The following is a 24,397-nucleotide window of genomic DNA, read 5'->3' as shown; positions in this document are numbered from 1 at the left end:
TTTTTTGGAATTTTTTCCACATCTATAAACAAAATTCTTTTAGACGCACAAATAAAAGAATATAACACAAAAATAACAACACGACAAAATACATACGACGAAGAACATAACAATGTCGACACACAGCCAACGGCACCACAACTACCACCCCTACCAAATAATCATCCACTATCCCTAGTCCCACGAAATTTTCGAAATTTAGCAATCACACATAATCCAAATTTTCGACTCAATACATCGCAAAGTCCCGTCCAACATATAATGACACACCAGTCACAAGATGATAATACTTATGAACAAATTATTGAACAGCCCCATACCACCGCTTTTCAATCTCAAAATAATAATTTTTTTAGCCCACGATGAGCCGCCAACTTGGATCACTACACCGATCAAATTCCCATCCAACCAATCTTACCTCTTCAATCCCAATCATACCACTTTTTGCTTTTCCGCCACCCGATTTTCCATCTAGCAATGTAACATCAGGCATGAATTCCGACACTAACTCACATATTTCAGTTTTATACTCCATCTCACAGCTAAATAACCCGAATATTGAAACCCCCGATGAATTTGCCGACTCAGAACCATCCCCATCCAATAATTTTCATAACCCTTCTAATTTTTCTCAACCTCCTTTTCAACCCATATTGTCAAATAACCCTGACCCAATCACTCCGACACCCTCTTATGCTTCCCAAGTTACCCCAACCTACTCCTCATACCAATCTGACCAATCATCTCATTCTCCAGACACCCCCCGAATCTCCCCAGAGCTAGATAATTTTATTACCCTCCAACAGCAACCCTACCACCTTAACACCCCGACCATAAACCAAATCTCCTCCACTACAAATTCATCCAATCCCCCTACACCCTCTTCAAATTATACTGAATCATTAACACCATCATCCACATCCACTATATCTTCACTAAACACTAATAGAGCTTACCGCACTTTTAAAAGAAAATTCCCCAACCATCCTTTCCCAGCAAAACCAGGAACAGCCCGTGAATACATCAACCACCCCCAGCATACTAACACTAAAGAATTTTTAGCTATCACTTTACCCTCATTTCCACAATACACCTTAAACACCCCTCACGACGCTAACGAAACACGCAACTTTGTAGATGAATACGTTTTAATGCCCACTCTCTCTTGGACCTCATACTATCATTTCACTAACCCTCTTTGCTTACCTTTATCCAGCACTTCCATCGATATAGAACGAAACAAGGACATGCTATATCAACTCACTACACCACTAACCGCTAGACAATTTACTTACGTTGGATATAAAAAATCACTAAAAATACACACTGCACCTAGAGCTAATGAATATACACTAGAATACTACGATCACAACATCATTAGAGCTAACCAAGATCAATTCTTAGACGACGATCGCTTCGCTAATCCACAAATCACCGAGAAATTTTTCATCAAGACACCATATATATTTACACTAAACATCTTCGACCGCAAGTTTGATCACATTATTTCAGAAGCACTAACAGACACACAAGCATACGAAAGTTTTAAAGAACGCTTCCAAATATTTTCACTAACCTTTCATTTCCTTGCACCACACGAAAGAGATTTACACTGCTCACACGATATTATGTTGCGCACTAAACAAACACATACATACAGTTACTATCGTTTCATCCAAAATCACTTTGACCTCCACACACCCTCTAGACAACCACACCATCGTTTCCAATTCATCAATTCAAAATACACTTCACCATATTTCCTAAATTTCACATATTGTATTAAAGACACTAACCTCCATGGTATTCTTCGTAATTATGACCCCATAACCCAAATGTACATTTTCTGCCCCATCACCAAGACCTTCAACGCCGAAGAATCCCGACCCTTCCTTATCCCGCACGAATTCCTACAACCTATAGAAATCCCAATTTTAGAATTCATCCACAACACTAAATTTAACCACAAATTATATAACTTAATCCAAAACACACCTTATGAGTTTGCAGTAGGCACTGAAGAACTAACCACTATTAAGGCACTTCAATTGCTTTGGCCACTGCTTCAAACTAAAAATATCATCCGCATCTTAGCTAAACTACTAACAACTTCAGAACTAATTCACGACATCTTCCCCCACGGTTTTTTCCCCGACGACTAACAGGTAAGTATGAATTAAATGAATATTACTAATTAATTACAGTATTAAAAACTCACCATTCTTTATTCATGTTTTCTTTAGATTTTTAGCCTTCATCCTAGATCATCTGAAAAATTCACAAAAGAAAAATAAAAAATAGCAAACTTCTTCAAAACTGTTTAAGACCCTATTAAACTTTTGCACCAACAATTAAATAAATATAATACCAATGCAGTAAATTAATTTATAAAATTTCCCCCCAAAAAGCAGTAAATCTACATATGATGAAAATTTGTATCTTAAAATTCCCCCATAACTAGCAGTAAATTTCTAAATTCTATGTAGTAAATTAATAAAATGCAATTGCAGTACTAACCTTTTGATATTTTCATTCATTCGCACAGAAATTCTATCCACACTCGCACAGCTCGCCCACAAAGAATTGTTTAAAATAATGAATTTCAGTTTCAAGTTTTCACACTCAACAACTCTAACATGCAATAACATGTTTCAAACTTTCCTTTAACCCGGTTGGAAAGGAATCATATACTAAACAAAACTAACCAACGCAGCTTACTAAATACCACAAATCATAGAATAACAGCATGACTTAGAAAAGGAAACCAACGGTACCCAAACCGGATTAACCCAGTTTAAAACTGGATAATTTATTCTTTTGAAGACTATTACAAAGTCTTAGAAAGAAATAATAAAACACAAAAAAGTCGAAAGACAAACCCATACCACAAACAATTTGCTTTTTGGAAAAAGTACATAACCAACAAGACATAAGTAAAACCACAACAAACCCAACATAAAACGTTGTCACATAACAGGACCCCTCACAAACACCGCATGAAATCATACTCCCACTCCTGGCCTAACCCACCAGGAAAGGACGTCCTGAGCATGCTCTATAGCCGGCCTAACCCACCGCGCTACATCCACGCTTTGTGACCACACCTTTATTTTTAATAAGAGCTACTCAAGGGTGAGTAACTCTTCAAAATAACCGAACTAAAACAAAAAGCTTTTGTGAAAACAACTAACTAAAATCATTATTAAAAAATATTAAACTAATAAGAGTTTTATAAAATGTAAATTCACATGATGCAATATATAGATCAGAATACAACACCAAGGACGAACATCAAAAGACAAGACGACCTCACTACACTCGAGAGAGAATGACCAACTACAATCGATATGCCGCTCACAATCACAACTCAAAGGATTTAGAGTACGACTTGACCTCGCAGAAAAGGACTTCATTGAACTAGACCAATGACCACCTCGATGTTCAAGTATACGTACAGATCCGAGTAACCAGGCATCCCCTCCACGCACAATCTCCACGCCATTCCCAAACTAGATCATACACAAAAGAAGTTCTCCACGCAGAACAGAAAAACCTGACATAGCCAACCATTCTGGAATCAGAATTGACTTTGTTGCAGAGAACTCAGTCGTTGTCACAAGAAGAAGCGAAAGAAAATTATGATGTTCGCCAAATACCAACGTCCATCATCCATCCTTGAATTACAGAAGAACTGTTCTAAAAAACTCTGTAAAACCCGGATGGGTGGAACCTGATCTAAACTATATTTTATGATTGGATAAATTAAATGTTTTACCAATGTAAAGTATTTAATATTAACCAATCATGATCCATCTAACTAACAACCCACTTATTTGTAAGTGCTGAAGTTACTTGTAATTTCAGCACCAGAGAGATTTGAATTTAACTTAGAAATTAGTTGGACTCTCCCGAGCACTTCAGCAGCCGCAATAAACCAGTATACCCTAGATCTATTGAGCCTAGCAGAGACTAGTTAAACAACCTGAGACTAGATAGTATAAGAGTAAGATTAGGATCGGTATTAGACTAAGAAGTTGCACGAATCTATCCGGCCGAAAATAAGATAGCGTGACGAGCAGACGGTGTACCCTATCCGAAATTACTCTATGAGTTACACTTCGGTCATAACTCAGATGGCTGATGTGCCAGTGTCCATGTCATATGCGGAGGCGAAGATGAGCTCACTTGTGAGACAGAGACACTCTGTGTATCCAAAGGGACTGCTGTGGTTCCTCAACTTCACCATCTCACCTGCACATAGATTTAATATTACAATTGCATTCAGACATAATTATAGACACACTAAAATTTACAAGAATGCGAGATTAATGGTATATACACCCCATGTTGATGCAATATCTTCCTCGTTAACAAATTTGATCCACTGACATTATTATTAGTCACCTGAAATATTTCGACGAAGTTTCAAGTAAGGATGAATATAAAGCGGTAAGAATTATTGTAGCTACTTCTTTTTCTTCTTCTTGGAGACTATTTCAGGCAATGCGATTATATATAGCTGAATAATTACGAAATTAATGAGAGATTCTAAATGCGGCTCGATGTCAATAAATGTACTCTCAAACTACATTTCTTGCTTAGAAACCTCTTAAACTTTTCTAACTCATGGGAATATATGGCTGTTAAAATACCGGGGGATCTTCACTTTATGGGTACTTTATCTGAATTAAGTTCACTCAGCGCAATTTAATTAAGTTCACTCTGCTCTAGAAACTAGCGGTAGAACTAAGTTCGTGCAAACTTTGAAATGACCTTTTCTGAAAAAACGGGACGATTAGGCTATCGCAGTTATGAACTAGTTAACGATGATCATACGGTCATTGCTATTTGAATCTGACTGTGAGTTCTAAATTGAATTTAACTGCAGAATATCAAATACTAGGCGCACCTAAGCAGTACGGGGGCGCATCCCCGTAACTAGAAGGCAATGTCTCTTCCCTTTTTAGGCCACTCGGTTTGGACCCGGTAGTACATATTTTGCTTCCGCCCATTCCGACCGCAATTGTGCCCAGCATTATAAATCCAACGAGGGCCATCCTGATCATCTCGATACTCAAATGTGTACCCTGAGGAATTCTGCCAATATGCACATCGGACTCGAGAAATCCGCGGTCCAATAAGGAGAGATTAGGGTCTTTTGGCCATGGTGACACCCAAGCGCTCGCATAACTGGCGGCGGGTCTCTGCGCTTAGGTGCTTCTTAGGACCGTCACTCAACAAAACGGCCCGTAGCTTTACGCATTCTTCGCAACTAAGACACACGCTTCTGCAGTGGTCGCAAAAGGACTCGTAAAATAGCTCTGGAAACCTATTTCTGGTGCTATGCCCTAAATTGATAATCCCTACCAAGACTTCCGGGAGTGATTGCTCGGCCCTCTGTGAACGCAGGTAGCCAAAATTTTTGAATGCGATATGTAGTGCGAAAATGAATCATGTATTATAATTTGAACCAAATTCGGCGGTTGAAGCGGAAGTTACTAGCTTTTGTGGAAACCAACCATTAGACAGGAATAGGCAAGTTAAGCAAAAAAAATGAGCGAGAGCATATTGGGTTTATTACAAACGACTCTAGATACCAACACCGAAAAAAGACGGCTTGTGCATAAAATGCCTTCGGCGACTCTTTCCGTAGCCCTAGCCCGGGAAAAACGATAAATGACCTTAAAAATGGGATAAATTGTGACGTACTGATGAGATATGGCTGAAACTTGCTAGATAGGACCCCCATAGTACTCTGACCCCGAAGATAGAAGATTGACCCCCTGGTGACCCCGGACTGACCTTTAACTGACCTTTCGGCATTTAGGAGGCCCTAATATGCATAGAAAACCCCAGAATTAACACAGAGGAGTAGTATATTCCCCAGTCCTACTCATTGGAAATGGAAGTTGATTACAATACTCATAATTGGGAGGAAAATATCCAGTGGGAAAGAAAGCAGAAGACAAGAGGATATAGCTTTTGAGTTGAACGTCGAAGTAGTGGATTCAAAAAGAGTGGAACTAGGCAAACCTTGGATTGAGCTTAGCTATCACGGTTGGACTATAAATAACAACTCAATCTGACTAAAGAAAAAAAAAAGGTAAGAAATAAGGCTGCTAACACAGTTTGATCTCAGCAACTACCTAAGATAAAAAAGCCCAGAGTCACGCCATGAACTTTAGGAACATACCACCGAGAATGGTCAGAACTTAAAAGCAGGGAAGAGGATTAGATTTAACAATAACTAATCCAAACAGAGGATGTAGAAGCGCATATGAAAGATTCAATCGTGATCAGAAAAAAAACAACAACATAAAAATTGGTTACCACAAAAAACAATGATGACTACTTTGCCATCAGAGCCAACCCTTTAAGGATTGTAGATAGTACAGAGTCTCAATTGTTTATCTAGAACACGATATTCGGGTGTTCGTCACTGAAAGAGATGAAATCCTTGATTCAAAAATTATCATGGCACAAAAGTTAACTTCTCACCTTTTTTCCAGTCGATGATCTTTATATTGGGTCCATCATCTCCCACAAAAATTAGAGACTCCTCTTGGTCTACAGTCAAGGCCAGTATGGGTCCAAGAAACACCTGGGGTACGTATCATAGATGGATCATTAAATTATCTTTATTATGCCCCTACTGCTAAGTTGGTTCTCGGTAAAGAGTTGAAAAATTCTTAATTTGGCACTTTCGGATCTCGCTAAATATCCCCCTGATTATCTAGTAAATGATAAACACCCCAATAAAAAAGCTTAATCAAGGTTTTAGCATACACGGATTTTATACCTAGTAACGAATCTTCCTTTAGCAATAAGGGGGATAGTTAAAGAGATCCGCACTTCCCTCAAGGTTAAATCGTCTTAAATCGATTAATAAGTTCGCAACCAGACAAAAGTCTCCAGTGATGCCTTAGACTGATCTTTCCAGCAAATCCTAGCCAAAAAAGTAACCTTAAAGTATTGGCCAGAATACACAAATGAAAAACTGTTCGATAAAAGTTATACATAAGCCTTATGTTCCACCATGCATGACTTCACGAACAGTTTTAGTTCCAGCGACCCATCTATCATACTTAAACCAACCTTCCGTTCACTCGAAACTGTCTCTCCGGAAGAAGGCTGCTTCAAACAGTCGGAGACAAAAATAGGGTTCAGAAAAAATGCCTGTCTCCTCCCTCGCTTGACGAGATGGTCCACACTTTCACTAAACAGTCTTTCGATCCGGTGACAACAATTTCATCTGAGGCCTAAAATACACTAAATGGATTAATTTCGCTGCTTATTATCCTTTTTACTAATTATCTTATCATCGGTACTGCGCTAGAAAAGTTTCTAGAATACCAGTATTTTGTTACGCATATTTTTTTAAAAATCAAACACATTGGAAGATAGCTTTACTGATACTAGAAAATAATGTATCTACAGTCAACACGCACAAACCATCAGTTAAAGATAAATTATTCTGAATATACCAAATGTGGTCAATTGAATCGTCGTGACACTTTTTACTCAGTAATTCCTGTCCGTCATTTGGATCCCAAATCTGAAGTTTGCCAGACTCTAAAAAATACATTCACATCACACAAACAGCCTACGCATAGTTTTCATTTTTCGCATTTGGGAGAAAAAACAGATCACGTTGAGGCTCTTTGAATTTCAAGAATCTGTTATGATTCACATGTTTTCATAACACTGTAACTCAAATACAGGAAATTGTGTCAGTGGGTAATTTTCAATTCCGCTGAGAGTTATAAACTTTGAAACAAAAGGTTATTCACCTTTCGCGCCATTTGAATTTCTGATATTTGTTATCGGAAATTAATTTAATTTAAGCTAATGAATTTGAAAAGAACTTAAACACCGAGGCGAAGCGCAGCTTATAATCGCTTGCTGTGCAACGCAAGTAGAGCATTGCAAGCTAGCGATAGAAAACAAGACTGAAATAAGAAAGAGAAAAAAACATTTTCGGGGAAAAATTTTCCGAAAAATAGTTAAGAAACACAAAAAACGGCATTAAATAAGTCTTTTATTTTTTTTTCGAGCGGCCACTAAGCCGACAAGGCTTTCATTGAGCCATTCTAAGCCGCTCATTGAGCCGAAAACAAAAAAAAACCATTAAAATTGTTGACATTAAAAATAACTAGCAATCAACGCACCTTCGGTGCTTCGAAATTTTTCGACAACTTATGAAAAACCGCATATATTGGAAACAACATCTGCAAACTTTTAGTGTACTCTGACTGCACCCAATTACAGGGTTGGTAATTTCGAACTTTTAAATTTGTTTAAAAATCCCATTTTAAAAGCGTCATCTCGAAAACCTAAAGGGCCTCTGGAGAAATTCGGAAGCCAGATTTGCAACCACTGAGATTCCTTGAGAGCACCCTACTATAGGGTTAGAAATCCAAAACTTTGTGAATTTTTTCAAACCTAAGTTTCCCGAAAAAAAAAATTGAAAACGTTTTATCTGGGAAACTAAAAGAATTTGAGCATTCATATTAAGAGGCAAGATTTGAGAGGCCTGGGTGTACGCTAACAATAAGATTGTATCTTCATCAACTTAGTAGTTTCTAGATATATAGTTGTAGATAAGTTCTTAGAGAAGTTTCGAAAAAATCGAAAAACGTCACATCTCGGAAACTAAAAGCATTAGAGCAGTCGCGTTTAGCAGTCGCATGTGGCCAGATTTGCAACCACTAAGAGCACCCTATTATAGGGTTAGGAATCCCAAAAATTTGAGAATTGTTTTAAACCTAAGTTTCCCGAAAAAAAAAATGAAAAAAAAAAAAAACGTCTTATCTCGGAAACTAAAAGGATTTGAGCATTCATATTAAGAGGCAAGATTTGAGACGCCTGGGTGTACGCTGACAATAAGGTTGCATCTTCATTAACTTAGTATTTTCAAATTTTTTGAATTTCTTTGTAGATAAGTTCTTCGAGAAATTTTGAAAAAGTCAAAAAACGTCAGATCTCGGAAACTAAAAGCATAAGAGCAGTCGCATTTAGCAGCCGCTTGTGGCAAGATTTGCAACTCTTTAGAGTACCCTGACAACACCCAACTATAGCGTTGGAAATTTCAAATTTTGAAAAAAAAATTAATTTAAACTTTCTGAAGTTTTCAGAACATTTTTGGAAAAATCACAAAAAAAGGTCATATCTCGAAAACTACAAAGAGTTGAGCAGTCATACTTGGAGGCAAGATTCGCAATCTTTGAGATTACTCTGTCAAGACCTAACTAAAGGGTTGGGAATTTCAGATTTTTAAAAACTAATAATAATTTAAGTTTTCTGAAAATTTTTGAAAAAATCACAAAAAAACGTCATATCTCGAAAACTACAAAGAATTGAGCAATCATATTTAGAGGCAAGATTCGCAATCTTAGAGATTACTCTGACAGGACCCAACTACAGGGTTGCGAATTTCAGATTTTAATTAAAAAAATTAATAACTTTTCTGAATTTTTTTTTTAAATCACAAAAAACGTCATGACTCGAAAACCACAAAGATTTAAACAGTCATATTAAGAAGCAAGATTTGTAACTCCTTACAGTACTCTGACAGCACCCAACTACAAAATTGGGAAATTCAAATATTGAGAAATAATTAAACAAAATTTTCTGAAAATTCTTGAAAAAATCACAAAAAATATCGTATCTCGAAAACTACTAAGAAGTGAGCAGTCATATTTGGAGGCAAGATTCGCAATCTTTGAGAAAACTCGGACAGGACCCAACTACAGGGTTGCGAATTTCAGATTTTGCGAACAAAAAATTAATATAAGTTTTCTGAAAAATCACAAAAAACGTCATATCTCAAAAACTACAAGGATTTGAACAGTCATATTTGGAGGCAAGATTTGTAACTCCTTAGAGTACTCTGACAGCACCCAACTACAGGGTTGGGAACTTCAAGTTTTCTAAATTATTTTGTTATTTGAAATTTCTGAAAGTTTTAGAAAAAATCTCAAAAATCGTCTTATCTCGAGAACTAAAATGATTCGGGCACTCAAATTGGAGGCCAAATTCGCAACATCTAATTCGATATTGGGCTGCTTAATTTAAACTCGGTAAAATAACCACTAAAATTAAATTGGAAAATCGAAAGAAAAAAATCTTAACCACTGCAATATACGATATAGCTTAAACATGCAAAAATAATACGTTGAAAAAGCTTAAACATGGCGAGATAGTGAAGCCCGCATTTAAATATATAATTGATTTCGAGTTTTTAAGATACCAATGGAGTTTTATAACATATGAAAAGTATTGACGTCCTGAACTCAAATTTATAAACTTATTTCACGTATGACTTTTTGTTAAGTTTGGGAGTTTCAAATAATTTTTTTATTTGACTAATTTGGTACAATTACAGCGCGCTATTTTTCTTACTTTTAACACTTAAGCGCTGATTTATTCTGATTCAAAAATTGTTCCTAGTTGACTGAAATCAAGCTATTTGGGCTTCCTTGCGAGACGCTAAGGTCATTACTTCTTGTTTAAGATATTAGGGGAAGAAATTCAAAGAAAAATGTGGGAAAAAATATCTTTTTTCTAAAGTTTTGTGATAATTTGTTCTGATTTTTTACTTAGACCATTTTCGGTGATCGGAATAATAGCTTTCAACAAAATTTTTTACATCCCAATGAAGATAATGATTCCCTGATGTCAAAGGTATAAAGATATTTCACCTCCAATCATTTTTTTTTTGGCTACGTTCCGGATGTTTCAAAACTTCCAATTTTGCATTGTTTTGAATTACTATACGTGCACTTTGAAGATTTTAAACAATATGGCGTTTAAAGGGTAGTGCTGATTTTTTGAGTAGCGAATTTTCCCGCACTCAAAACTGCTCGTAAAGCTTATTTTAATTTTTTAAACAAAGATTTACATTCAAAACTATTCCATAGACCTTAAGGGGCAGTCGAAACATTCAGGGCTTTTTCATGATACAAGCAGTCTTGTCTCAATGTGCACCAGCTTATACATGAATTCTATTTTCAAAAACACGAGTTCACAGTTTTTACAATTCACGACAATTCATTGGTCTGAAATGCAAATGAGGTAAATCGTTCGAAAAAAAATTTTCTTCTCTTCTGAGACCTTTTTTCACACTTAATAAGGACAACAATTATTTCCGAAATGCATGTGAAATTAATGGTTGTTTCCACTCTCCCTAACTTTTAAAATGTTTGTTTTCATACTTTTACGTGTTTTTACGTCTAAATACGTGATGTTTTTATGTTGAGTACGAAGAACAAATCTGTTCACAATGGTTATTTTATAACCATGCCATTTTTAGTGCATTATGACAACGGATTTTTTTTTCAGTTGAAATTCAAATGTGGAAGGAAGGTGGGAAAAAGCGAACTTGGAATAGTTTTTTTTTTGGTTCCGTTTTGCTATTTACGGCTAACGTTAAATTGACTGCACGTGTTTTAGTGGGCTCTGATTTCATGAGTGGACTAAATGCGACACGAGCTCAGCAGGCAAATGATGCGGAAGCCGACGAACAGGTGGGCAGATACGATTAAAATGGAAACTATATTTTGTAAGAAATAAAATGTTTCTGGCTTACTTTTGAAGATTTTTTTCACTTTTGAGATTTGATGCAATATTGTACATAAAAAGGAGCCATCATTTGAAAAGTTTTAAGTTAGACCGGTATAGCTCTGAATTACATATTAACAAAGATATCGCATCGATGATTTATTTCAACAAAAACTATCAAAAGTTTCGTTTTTTATTCAAAATCTATCAATTTTTCCGCCTTGATATTGATCTTATTTGCTTAAAATATGCATTTTGTTCTTTAAATTAAGCCAATATTTGGCAAAAAAATTGGTTGAAAATCAGTGCTTACCTCACATTGACTGTCCTTTTAAAAATATACTGCCTTCTAATATTAGATTTTTGTTCCTTGAAAAGGGAGGCACTTTCATGAGGTCTGGTATGACTACTGCAATGTCCAACCGAGACGTAAGCACAGAATCCCCCCTATCATTTTCAGAGAAATCATTCTGTGGTTCTTTTATTTTCACTATGCTCATCCTCATCTGGCACGAGTTGTTTTGCTTTAATGTTTTCATTTTTCTGTTTATAATCTAAATTAAAAGTACTGTTAAGAGAAATAGCTCAGGTCAAAACTCCTTATCATCATTCTTGTTAGTTGCAGCTGTATGAAATTTTATGAAAAAAATTTTGAATATTTTTCGTATTCCGCCCAAATTAAATGAACGGCGCATCAATTACTAAATGAATGGTTATTCAAACTATATTTTAAAGTCGTATTTAGTTTCAACCATTCAGAATCGAGCGTTTTTATTTCTACTTCATAGTTTTAAGTTATGAATTTTGGTGGAGTAAGTTAAAACATTCAAAGTTTTTCCCAAATAGGTAATACGAAAGTTTAGATGCTGTTATTGTGAGAATTCAATTGTTGATTTTCAGGACGAGTTTACTACACCAATGACACCTTGGGTAACTCTCGGACTCGTTTAAAAATAACGCTCAAGCTCCAAAAACTGTAAAAACCGGGAAGCGAACAACGCTTAGAAAGTCTCTGCGAAGTACTAAGTTCTAAATTGTTTCGCTCGTTGTCGATTCCGCGAGACACTAAACGCGTCAATAAAATTTACTGCTAATAAAATGTACCTCAAAAAATGCGTCAAGTATTTGTATGAGAATTCCTCAACATTTGGTAATTCATGTATTTATTTTTTTCTAAATTTAGATGGATGATACATTTGTTGTTTGTACTATGGAAAAATGTTTTCATATTTGTAATTTTTTTTTGAAGGTCAAAAGTATCATAGTAACCGAGGTTACAGTCAGGAGTCCCTTCATCACGTATTCCTTCATTTGCAAATTGTTCCACGAACTGTCTTCATATAGAGACGTTAATTTAAGTCCGTTCCATTCCATAGTATGGTTATTTTCTTAGCCGTAAAACTTGTTGATGGATCTATTAGCTATTAAGCTAATATATCTATGCTCAAACACTTTTTGTAGGCGCACAAGTAATTGTTCTCCACGTCACTAAGAGACTGGAATGAACTTGCTCGAAAGGGTAACATTTTTTTCTAACCAATTTTGTCCACCACAAAATAACTGATTGGGAGGGGTCAAATGGTGGTATATGAACTAGCCGAAAATTTGTAAGTGTTATATAATAGTGATGTAACAATGATGTAACAGTTACAAAAGTCATGCAAATGTTATTGATGTGACGAAATGTTTCGGCTGGTGTACTCTGCGAATTTTTGCTTTGTTTTATACTTCGGCTTGTTTATTTGCTCAAGGGCTAAACGTGGTATTCAAGCTCATTCAATCATTGGGCCATTGAAAATATCTAAAAATTGACGGTAAATGCTGACAAGAAATGTAGGTCCATTTTTTCCATTTTCAGACAAAATAACCCAAACTTTGCGAGATAAGAGGTAATGCACACAAAATTTAGACTCTCAATTTAATTCAAATACTTCGTTAAGTTTGTTTTAGACTTTATTTTTCCTATTTTACCAGTTGTTTTCTTCTATTTTAACCATTTTTCGTTGGAAAATAACCTTCAATTTTGAAAAAAAAAATAAAATTTAAGGAAACTTCTAGATTCTACAAAATCGGACAGAAATTTTCTTAAATTGTTTGCTGATGCGTTTATTGGCTTTGGTATGGCCCTATCCAACCTGTGCACGGGACTGTCGTATGACGACATTGCTCCCCTTTTACTTGATACTTCGGCTAAGTAACCCAAGCTTAAACCATTTTCAGACTAAATATCTCAAACTTTGAAGAGATATGAGGCAATGCACTCAAAATTTAGAGTCTCAATTTAATTCAAATACTCCCTTAAGTTTGTTTCAGCTTTTTTTAAAACTATTTTACCATTTTTTAAATTTATTTTAATCATTTTTCGGTAAATACTGACGGTAAATGCTGACAAGAAATTTAGGTCCATTTTTTCCATTTTCAGACAAAATAACCCAAACTTTGCGAGATAAGAGGTAATGCACACAAAATTTAGACTCTCAATTTAATTCAAATACTTCGTTAAGTTTGTTTTAGACTTTATTTTTCCTATTTTACCAGTTGTTTTCTTCTATTTTAACCATTTTTCGTTGGAAAATAACCTTCAATTTTGAAAAAAAAAATAAAATTTAAGGAAACTTCTAGATTCTACAAAATCGGACAGAAATTTTCTTAAATTGTTTGCTGATGCGTTTATTGGCTTTGGTATGGCCCTATCCAACCTGTGCACGGGACTGTCGTATGACGACATTGCTCCCCTTTTACTTGATACTTCGGCTAAGTAACCCAAGCTTAAACCATTTTCAGACTAAATATCTCAAACTTTGAAGAGATATGAGGTAATGCACTCAAAATTTAGAGTCTCAATTTAATTCAAATACTCCCTTAACTTTGTTTCAGCTTTTTTTAAAACTATTTTACCATTTTTTAAATTTATTTTAATCATTTTTCGGTAAATGCTGACGGTAAATGCTGACAAGAAATTTAGGTCCATTTTTTCCATTTTCAGACAAAATAACCCAAACTTTGCGAGATAAGAGGTAATGCACACAAAATTTAGACTCTCAATTTAATTCAAATACTTCGTTAAGTTTGTTTTAGACTTTATTTTTCCTATTTTACCAGTTGTTTTCTTCTATTTTAACCATTTTTCGTTGGAAAATAACCTTCAATTTTGAAGAAAAAAAAATAAAATTTAAGGAAACTTCTAGATTCTACAAAATCGGACAGAAATTTTCTTAAATTGTTTGCTGATGCGTTTATTGGCTTTGGTATGGCCCTATCCAACCTGTGCACGGGACTGTCGTATGACGACATTGCTCCCCTTTTACTTGATACTTCGGCTAAGTAACCCAAGCTTAAACCATTTTCAGACTAAATATCTCAAACTTTGAAGAGATATGAGGTAATGCACTCAAAATTTAGAGTCTCAATTTAATTCAAATACTCCCTTAACTTTGTTTCAGCTTTTTTTAAAACTATTTTACCATTTTTTAAATTTATTTTAATCATTTTGTATGAGAATTCCTCAACAATTGGTAATTCATGTATTTATTTTTTTCTAAATTTAGATGGATGATACATTTGTTGTTTGTACTATGGAAAAATGTTTTCATATTTGTAATTTTTTTTTGAAGGTCAAAAGTATCATAGTAACCGAGGTTACAGTCAGGAGTCCCTTCATCACGTATTCCTTCAATTGCAAATTGTTCCACGAACTGTCTTCATATAGAGACGTTAATTTAAGTCCGTTCCATTCCATAGTATGGTTATTTTCTTAGCTGTAAAACTTGTTGTTGGATCTATTAGCTATTAAGCTAATATATCTATGCTCAAACACTTTTTGTAGGCGCACAAGTAATTGTTCTCCACGTCACTAAGAGACTGGAATGAACTTGCTCGAAAGGGTAACATTTTTTTCTAACCAATTTTGTCCACCACAAAAAAACTGATTGGGAGGGGTCAAATGGTGGTATATGAACTAGCCGAAAATTTGTAAGTGTTATATAATAGTGATGTAACAATGATGTAACAGTTACAAAAGTCATGCAAATGTTATTGATGTGACGAAATGTTTCGGCTGGTGTACTCTGCGAATTTTTGCTTTGTTTTATACTTCGGCTTGTTTATTTGCTCAAGGGCTAAACGTGGTATTCAAGCTCATTCAATCATTGGGCTATTGAAAATATCTAAAAATTGACGGTAAATGCTGACAAGAAATTTAGGTCCATTTTTTCCATTTTCAGACAAAATAACCCAAACTTTGCGAGATAAGAGGTAATGCACACAAAATTTAGACTCTCAATTTAATTCAAATACTTCGTTAAAATTGTTTTAGACTTTATTTTTCCTATTTTACCAGTTGTTTTCTTCTATTTTAACCATTTTTCGTTGGAAAATAACCTTCAATTTTGAAAAAAAAAATAAAATTTAAGGAAACTTCTAGATTCTACAAAATCGGACAGAAATTTTCTTAAAATGTTTGCTGATGCGTTTATTGGCTTTGGTATGGCCCTATCCAACCTGTGCACGGGACTGTCGTATGACGACATTGCTCCCCTTTTACTTGATACTTCGGCTAAGTAACCCAAGCTTAAACCATTTTCAGACTAAATATCTCAAACTTTGAAGAGATATGAGGTAATGCACTCAAAATTTAGAGTCTCAATTTAATTCAAATACTCCCTTAACTTTGTTTCAGCTTTTTTTAAAACTATTTTACCATTTTTTAAATTTATTTTAATCATTTTTCGTTGGAAAATAACTTTCAATTTGGAAAAGTTAAAATTTAAGGAAACTTCTAGATTCTATAAAAACTGACAGAAATTTTCCTAAACTGTTTGCTGATGCGTTTTTAAGGCTTTGGTATGACCCTATCCAACCTGTGCACGGGACCATCGTATGACGACAGGACTCCACCCTGTCGTCATACGACGGTCCTTGGGGGGATGTTAACTTGGTCCTCTTTTCCTTAGTCTTCACTAGTCTTAGAAAATGCACAAAACTGGTTTCAGATATTTGAAAAATGGCACCTAGCAAAGCAATGAAGAAGGTAAAAAAAAACATTTATATTTGATTGAATTTGATTGATTTTAGAGCCGAAAAACTAGAGTGAGTCAAATTCCTGGACTTCATAGCACCTTGGTAGGTTGTGTTCTGAGCTATGCCACACTTGTATGATTAATTTGCACAGAATTGAACAAAAACTTCGTTTTGGTTAAAAATTAAGATGATCAATAAACTATTTTTAATAATAGATCTTTCAACATATTCAGGCACTGATTTAAAACGTTTCAAAATCCGAATTGATGAATTTACAAATAATAGAACGACTGTAAATTATAGTAATTTTTGTTCAAGTTAGAAGAAAGTTCAATGCCTCGAAATTTAAACCGACAAAAATTGAGCAGACTAAAGAAAGCCCGACAATGTAATTTTTCATACATACATACTCCGAAAAAACAAGGCTCGGGCGATATTCGAACTGCAGACCTTAGAGTGCGAGAGCACTCGCGTTACCTTTGGTCCAAGTGGGACAGATCCGGGAATCTCAGAAATCCCCCGATAAATTTCTAGATTGCCTCTGCACCAAATAATAAATATGTTAGAATTTTTTAGCTCAAAATTTCCTTTGCGACCAGTTAAAACTTACCTGATTTTTAAATTCATTTTAAAATCAGGTTTTCTGACAATTGAATAAATTTAAATATATGTTGCCTCTCGTTTTGAAACATTTATTATTCTCTTCTGCTTTTTAGTTTCCAGTCTTTGCTTCGCCGTTTGGCTTGTTTGATCACACGTGTGGCTCACGCTCAGAATGCAATCTGATCATCACCTCTCACCAATACACACATTCGATTGGTAATTTTATCTCGTACATAAAATATCTTTTTTGGATGATTTAATTTTGTTCAGACCGAAGATGAATCACAGTCTCAAGGTCACGAAGAGTCCGGCTATGCTGGCATGGAAGACTGGATGCAACCAAAGCAGCTTTTGAAGCCTGACGATCAGCTGGAATTAACAGAAGGCGTGAGTTTACTGAGCAGAAAAAAAGCAAAAATTTTATAAATTTGAACTAATTTTTTTGAATTACGTTTGACATTTCAGGAACTTAAGGAAGAAGTGACCCGTATCTTGACTGCCAATAACCCTCATGCACCAGACAATATTATTCGCTTCAGTTTCAAAGTAAGCCGACTGAATTAGGCTAGAGAACTAAAATGATGAAACTCCCTCAGAGATTAGATATTATTTTCTCTATTTTTGTCATCAATGTTCAGATAGGGTTTAAATGAGCTCTTCTATTAAAGCCTTGAAACATCATGCTAATTGTTTTTAGGAGAATCAGTTCAAGCAAGTGGCTCACGTGGACCAGCTAGCAGTCCATTTCACTCTTGATGGAAACCTACTTCACAAGGATTCAGAAGATGCGAAACACCAAATGGCCAGACAGGCGCTCTCAGAATGTTAGTTCTTTTTGGAAGGAGATGTAGCTCTGATGATATGTAGCTCTGAGATGTAGCCCTGGTGATAAGCAAGGGTATTGAAATCGGTTACTAGACTTTTTTCCCGTAAAAACTTTGTCCACAGGATCTTCAGTTCTAGAGGATCACTTCTAGAGGATCTTTCATCTGACATGCTCAATTTCTTGAAAAATCAAGTAAAAGTACTATCACTTAGCTAGTAATTAGTTCAAGCCCGTTTCAGATTGTAATGATCTTTTCAAAAAAAAAAACATCTCATTTTTTTGGGTTCCTGGTTTTCGTCCTAGTTTCTGCAGGTTCAATTTATGTTTTTTTAAACGCCATTTTTTTTGTCTGGTAGGGTTTTTATTGGCTTACTTTTTAAAGCTTGGGTTTTTCCAATTTAAATAGTTTTTACCATAACTGAAACTTCACAAATTTTGTAAATTTACGATGTCTGATTTTGAGTTTTTCTTTTTTTATTGTTTCTAAATATTCAAACAGTTTCAGTTTATGTTATATCCAAAATGTCAACTTCTTTTGCTCAATTTCTCAACAGGTTTCGACCCAAAATTTATCGCCTTTGTTGCCGCTCGGTAAATAATTTCCATTTTTAAGGGTTGTTGATGAACTTAGTCTGATACAAATTACGTATCGTCTGATACAAATAAGGTGCCCGCGTCGTTAACTTTGGACCTAGAACGAAAGATTCTAGAACTTCTTTAAATACAAGTTGTAATGAAAGTTGTTCATGGGAAAAAAATCTACTACTTGATTACAAGTCATTTGCTCTCGCACGCAAAACAACATTGTTTCAAGTTGCATTTTAATTTTTAAGACGCATTACACGAATACTGATTGGTTTTTGTTGTTCTGACCTTTGAAAAAAAATTTCTGCTCGGTGTTTTTTTTCAAATAAACTAGCGTTTAACTCACCTTCGGTGCTTCGAAATTTTACGACAGCTCATGAAAAACCGCTTATATTGGAAACAACATCTGCAAACTTTTAGTGTACTCTGACTGCACCCAATTACAGGGTTGGTAATTTCGAACTTTTAAATTTGTTTTAAAATCCCATTTTAAAAGCGTCATCTCGAAAACCTAAAGGGCCTCTGGAGAAATTCGGAAGCCAGATTTGCAACCACTGAGAGTCCCTGAGAGCACCCTACTATAGGGTTAGGAATCCAAAACTGTGAATTTTTTCAAACCAAGGTTTCCCGAAAAAAAATTGAAAAAAACGTTTTATCTCGGAAACTAAAAGAATTTGAGCATTCATATTAAGAGGCAAGATTTGAGAGGCCTGGGTGTACGCTGACAATAAGATTGTATCTTCATCAACTTAGTAGTTTCAAATTTTGTGAATTTTTTTGTAGATAAGTTCTCAGAGAAAAAATCGAAGTTTTGAAAAAATCGAAAAACGTCACATCTCGGAAACTAAAAGCATTTGAGCTGTCGCGTTTAGCAGTCGCATGTGGCAAGATTTGCAACTCTTTAGAGTACCCTGACAACCCCAAACTATAGAGTTGGGAATTTCAAATTTTGAAAAAAAATTAATTTAAACTTTCTGAAAATTTGGAAAAAATCACAAAAAACGTCACATCTCAAAAACTACAAAGAATTGAGCAGTGATATTTGGAGGCAAGACTCGCAATCCTTGAGAAAACTTTGACAGGACCTAAAAACAGGGTTGGGAGTTTCAGATTTTAAAAGAATAATAATCATTTAAGTTTTCTGAAAATTTTTGAAAAATTCACAAAAAACGTCATATCTCGAAAACTACAAGGATTTGAACAGTCATATTTGGAGGCGAGATTTGTAACTCCTTAGAGTACTCCGACAGCACCCAACTACAGGGTTGGGAACTTCAAGTTTTCTAAACCATTTTGTTAATTGAAATTTCTGAAAATTTTTGAAAAAATCTCAAAAATCGTCTTATCTCGTTAACTAAAATGATTCGGGCATTCAAATTTGGAGGCCAAATTCGCAGCCCCTAATTCAATATTGGGCTGCTTAATTTAAACTCGGTAAAAAAACCACTAAAATCAAATTGGAAAATCGAAAAAAAATTCTTAACCATTGCAATATACGATATAGCTTAAACATGCAAAAATAATACGTTGAAAAAGCTTAAACATGGCGAGATAGTGAAGCCCGCATTTAAATATATAATAGATTGAAAAATTCAGTTATAAAACTTTGGACTTTTGCATGACAAACTACCTGATTTTGTTGATCAACAAATTTGTTCTTGGGCGACACAAATCAAGACAAGTAAGCCAATACAACATAATCCAAAAACATTTAGACCGAATGAGCTTTTAAGCTAAGCAAAAGAAAACATACAAAGTCGAGGCTATTGTTTTAACACAGAGGCTAAGTTGCACTTCGCACACACAGGCAAAAATATGACCGATAACGCTAATGGGAAAAACTGAATGAGTAAAACTTTGAGTCTACAAAATTTCTTAAATGAAGCACGCCAATTATGAGTCTACATAATTGCTAAGTGAAGCAAGCCAGTTATGACGCATTAGCAGTACCAGTCAATTTGAAAAGAAATTTACCAACTGACATGCCTCAATCTATAAAGCGGACGCATTATAACTAGTATATGATAAAGTTCATTAAAAACATCCGACCCTGCCCAGGTTCGAACCCTCCTATTTTGCTGCTGGTCTCCTTCCCTACTTCCATGCTATAGAAACATGATACCTTGAAGCTAAAGTGCTATTTGTAATATAATAGTCTGTGTTAATATCCTTTCCTTAGCATTGGCTGTACTTATTAGCTGGATCAAAATGAACATATTTTGTCTTTACAATTGCATCGCAACAATATTTGGGACTTAGGTTGGAAAAAAAAAGACGTTTCATACTATAACACAAGCTATGATTGTGTAATAAGTTACAAGAAAATCTCAAAAACACTTGCTTTTACGTCTAAAATTGCTGACTGCATAAAAATTCTACAATGTGGCAACTAAGCCGAGAGAACATAAGCAGACAGACAAGAGTCCGACAATTCAACTTTCCCGAAAAATTATTATAATTTCATACTGAAACAAAAACAAGGTCCGACCAGGACTCGAACCTTAGGGTATAGACACAGCCACGTCATCTCTGGGCCAAAAAGAAAGCAGTCTCGAAGTTGCTAAGGTCATCTAACAAGAATTCTTCTATTTCAACTTAAGATGTAAGAAAATTTGCTTACCGAAAAAAAGTCTAGTTCCCGTTTACAAGACACTTGTTTTCGCAAGAGTAAAAGACGAGACTCAAACCAGGTTGAGACCCTGCATGTTACAACTGTCTTTAGAATGTTTGAATTAAATTTCAGCCTAAAATATTCCCACCCCCACATTCAATGTTAAATATATTCATATATTTTGCATCCATTCACCCATTATTTTGATTAATTACTAGATTTAATTGGCTGGATTTACTAGGCGCTCTAATTATCCAAAACTAGCTAAAATAGTCCTGATAAAGTAACCTTAACTTCATGAAAAAAAATCGCAGGTGAAACACATTTATAATTTGAGCAAGGCATCGATATCTTCCAAATAAGGACAAACTTTAATTTTTTTCCTCAAACAAAAAACAAAAACTAAACGAACTAAGTAGGTTGCTTCACTTCGCTCAATTATACTTAAATATCACGCTGCTGTAAAATCGTTTGTTTTCTTACCCTTCCCACATTTTTTTATGATTCAAAATTTTTTAATTTAGGATACAGTTCAGGATTGGATATAGGATTTTTGTTGAGGGTTTCAATTATTAAAAATTTGAAAGCACCATTGAAAGTTTGAAGGCCGACCACACTGGTTTTGAGGGGCTCCTAAAACATAAAAAAGACCGCATTCCGTTTCAGACGACTTATTTTTTTAAAACAAAAATAGGCCACAACTATTCTTCCACTTTCACTTTGGGACATTTCGACCAAAAAAATTTCGGTGCCACCCGGCAAACATTAGATGATCTTAAATGATTTATGGACACGTCAGCAAACTTATCAACATTGATTGTATTGCACTCAAAAGGACGAAAATTCGGTCCATATTCAAAAATTTTGGATTGGTTCAATATGGCCAAAACACATGAAGTTAGCAACTAATTGGGTTAAACTAATGAAAGCAAGGTAAAAGAATGAATCTTATTGCCTAGTCTTAGAACAACCGAAAAGTGTTGTAAACAGATTTCTCCTTCAGAAAAACTTTAGAGTCGGTCCACGAAAAATAGATGTCCTGACAAAGGAAAAGGGTGCAAGTATGATAGTAGAGTCCCTAAATTTAGATGGGTCCATGAAGAAAAAAATTTCATGCCTTAAAATCTTCGAAAAATGGTTCGCATTTGGTTTTTTTTTAATTTTGCGGAACCCATGTCTTTCATGCTTGCTTTTTTCTGGGACCAGTAGCGTGCCGAGGGGGTGGTTGTGGGGGGGGGGGCGGGGGCAACCGCTCTTACCCCCCAATTCTGGTTGCCGAATTTTTCCGAAGGGTCCCCTGTGTTATAATTTCTTTTTGAGATCCAGTTTTGGCTGACCAACATCAAAAATTTTCTAAAGGCACCTTTGGCGCCGATATAACTACATTTGAGGGGGAGCGCGCGCCGAAAAAACGCATTTTTTTGGTCAAATATTTTTAAAAAGAGCTTTCAAAATTTACAGTGTTCATAGTATTTTCTGAGAGCTCGGAAAATCAATTGGTCGCCCTAAAAAAAAGGTCGACGAAATTTTCGAAAAACCGATCCCCCCACCCTCCTAGCAAATTTTCTGCGCAAGCAACTGTCTGGGACACAAGTATCATACTTGTACCCAGGGGCGGATCCAGGATTTTCTCGAGGGGGGGGGCGGATTTTCAAAAAAATTTCGGAAATTTAGACGACCTTTTTTTTTAGGTCAATCAGATTGATTTTCCGAGCTCTCCCAAAACAGTAAAAAGACCCTGTGTTGGCCAAATTTTCTGCGCTGTAGGCAATTTTTTTGAAAAAACAGGTCTAAAAAGCCGTTTTTGGGCCTTTTTTGGAAAATTTTGACAAAAAAATCGCGTTTTTTTTTGGCGCGCGCTCCCCCTCAAAATAAGTATATATTGGCGCCAAAGGCGCCTTTAGAAAAATTTTAGGGTCGGTCGGCCAAAAATGGATTTCTTAAAAAGTACCAAAGGGGGGTCCCTTTGGGTTGGCAGGGGGTCGAATCCCTGAGGGGGGGGGGGGGGGGGGGCGTCCGCCCCCCCTCTAAATCCGCCCCTGCTTGTACCAGAAAATTTTTCGCGACCGAAGAATAGTTAAGCGCGACCAGCACGACCACTGCACTTTTTTTCCAAGATACTTAAAATATTGTATAACTTAGGCAATTTAATCTTTGCTGGACGTTTTTGCCTACACGGTTAAGCAATACGTGTTTCAATATAACAATTTAATTTGCGTTCAGGCCCTACCGAGGTTTGATCTCTGAACCTCTGCATATAATCTTTCCATCATGGTCAATATTTTGGTACATATACGATTCAACTGCTAAATTATTTATATACAGACGTGACTGATTTATTAATTTGGTAAAAACGACCGTTGGTACAAATGAGATTTCACCGATAGCCTTACCTTGTATATCATGCGATTATGATGCGCATTAAGTCTTAAATTGTACTTCTTTGATCACTCTAACCACTTCAAAGCCAGACCCAAACAAAGTCTTCACCATATTGGAGCTTTCAACTTCATTAAATGAAGTTTCAATTGCAATTAGAATGAAGAGTCAGTCTGGTAGTCTGGGTGTCCGTCCAATCCCCCGACCCGGTCCCCCATAGCTCGCTCAAGACGAGATTGCAGGATCGCTTAAGTGACCAGGCCGGGTTTTCGGACGAACGGGGTTTTTGATGAGTGCACGAATCAGGAGCTATAGTGACCATTCACTATGGACGGGACCCTTCAAAAGAGTTCCCCGAGGTTCTCAAAAGAAATCCGAATGTCGGGATCCCGCCCGAACCGAGGTTATCTCAAAGAGAAAATCAGTTCAGAAATCGAAGTAAGCGGGGTTTTGTTCATGGGACAAGCGTCGCTCTCTCGAAGCAACGAAAGTCGCACGAATGATGGCGCTGCTGCAGTAGCGTTTATTATTCTGCAGTTGATTTCTCCAATTAAGCTAATTGCAAAGCCGCGGCCTGGCAAGCAAAACCACGGATCGAAAATGATGAAAAAATCACGAATAGACGACATGATCGAAAAATCACACGACATGATCGAAAAATCACAATCAGAGCTCAACTGAACAGAGCAAAACAAACGTGCACCAATGAATGTTTGTTAAAAGCTAGTGGCTGAGTATAAAACGTGCCACTGTATAAACAAAATACAATACACGCCTTCATATAACGTTATGTCATACTGTAGATGAAAATTAAA

At 35.7% G+C, this 24,397-nt stretch overlaps 2 protein-coding genes across 4 annotated transcripts in view; one reads left to right on the top strand and one right to left on the bottom strand.

Annotated features, from left to right (window-relative positions):
• The window catches only part of LOC134838876 (dynein intermediate chain 2, ciliary-like), a 335,209-nt gene extending 317,199 nt beyond the window's left edge, over positions 1–18,010 (top strand). The window contains exons 2-6 of the mRNA XM_063854171.1: positions 16,549–16,588; positions 16,633–16,680; positions 17,452–17,568; positions 17,647–17,727; positions 17,879–18,010. Coding sequence (XP_063710241.1) covers positions 16,562–16,588; positions 16,633–16,680; positions 17,452–17,568; positions 17,647–17,727; positions 17,879–18,010 — 405 coding nt within the window. The 5' untranslated portion in view covers positions 16,549–16,561. The remainder of the gene's footprint in view (positions 1–16,548; positions 16,589–16,632; positions 16,681–17,451; positions 17,569–17,646; positions 17,728–17,878) is intronic.
• The window catches only part of LOC134840375 (uncharacterized), a 40,963-nt gene continuing 20,704 nt past the window's right edge, over positions 4,139–24,397 (bottom strand). The window contains exons 7-10 of one of the 3 annotated variants that reach the window (XR_010162418.1): positions 7,485–7,572; positions 7,096–7,259; positions 6,499–6,601; positions 4,139–4,251 (exon numbers count right to left, since the gene is read on the bottom strand). Coding sequence is in view for 1 of the 3 variants with exons in the window: in XM_063856143.1 (XP_063712213.1) it covers positions 7,217–7,259; positions 7,485–7,572 (131 nt within the window). In the remaining 2 variants the exon portion in view is untranslated. Of the gene's footprint in view, positions 4,252–6,498; positions 6,602–7,027; positions 7,260–7,484; positions 7,573–24,397 lie in introns of those variants that run through there. The other 2 variants (XR_010162419.1, XM_063856143.1) reach the window with 2 other exon arrangements.

The sequence above is a fragment of the Symsagittifera roscoffensis genome, chromosome 2, assembly GCF_963678635.1.
Source record: "Symsagittifera roscoffensis chromosome 2, txSymRosc1.1, whole genome shotgun sequence".
NCBI lineage: Eukaryota > Metazoa > Xenacoelomorpha > Acoela > Convolutidae > Symsagittifera > Symsagittifera roscoffensis.
Note: the sequence above shows the minus strand (reverse complement) of the source record. Positions and strands in the feature narration are given on the sequence as shown.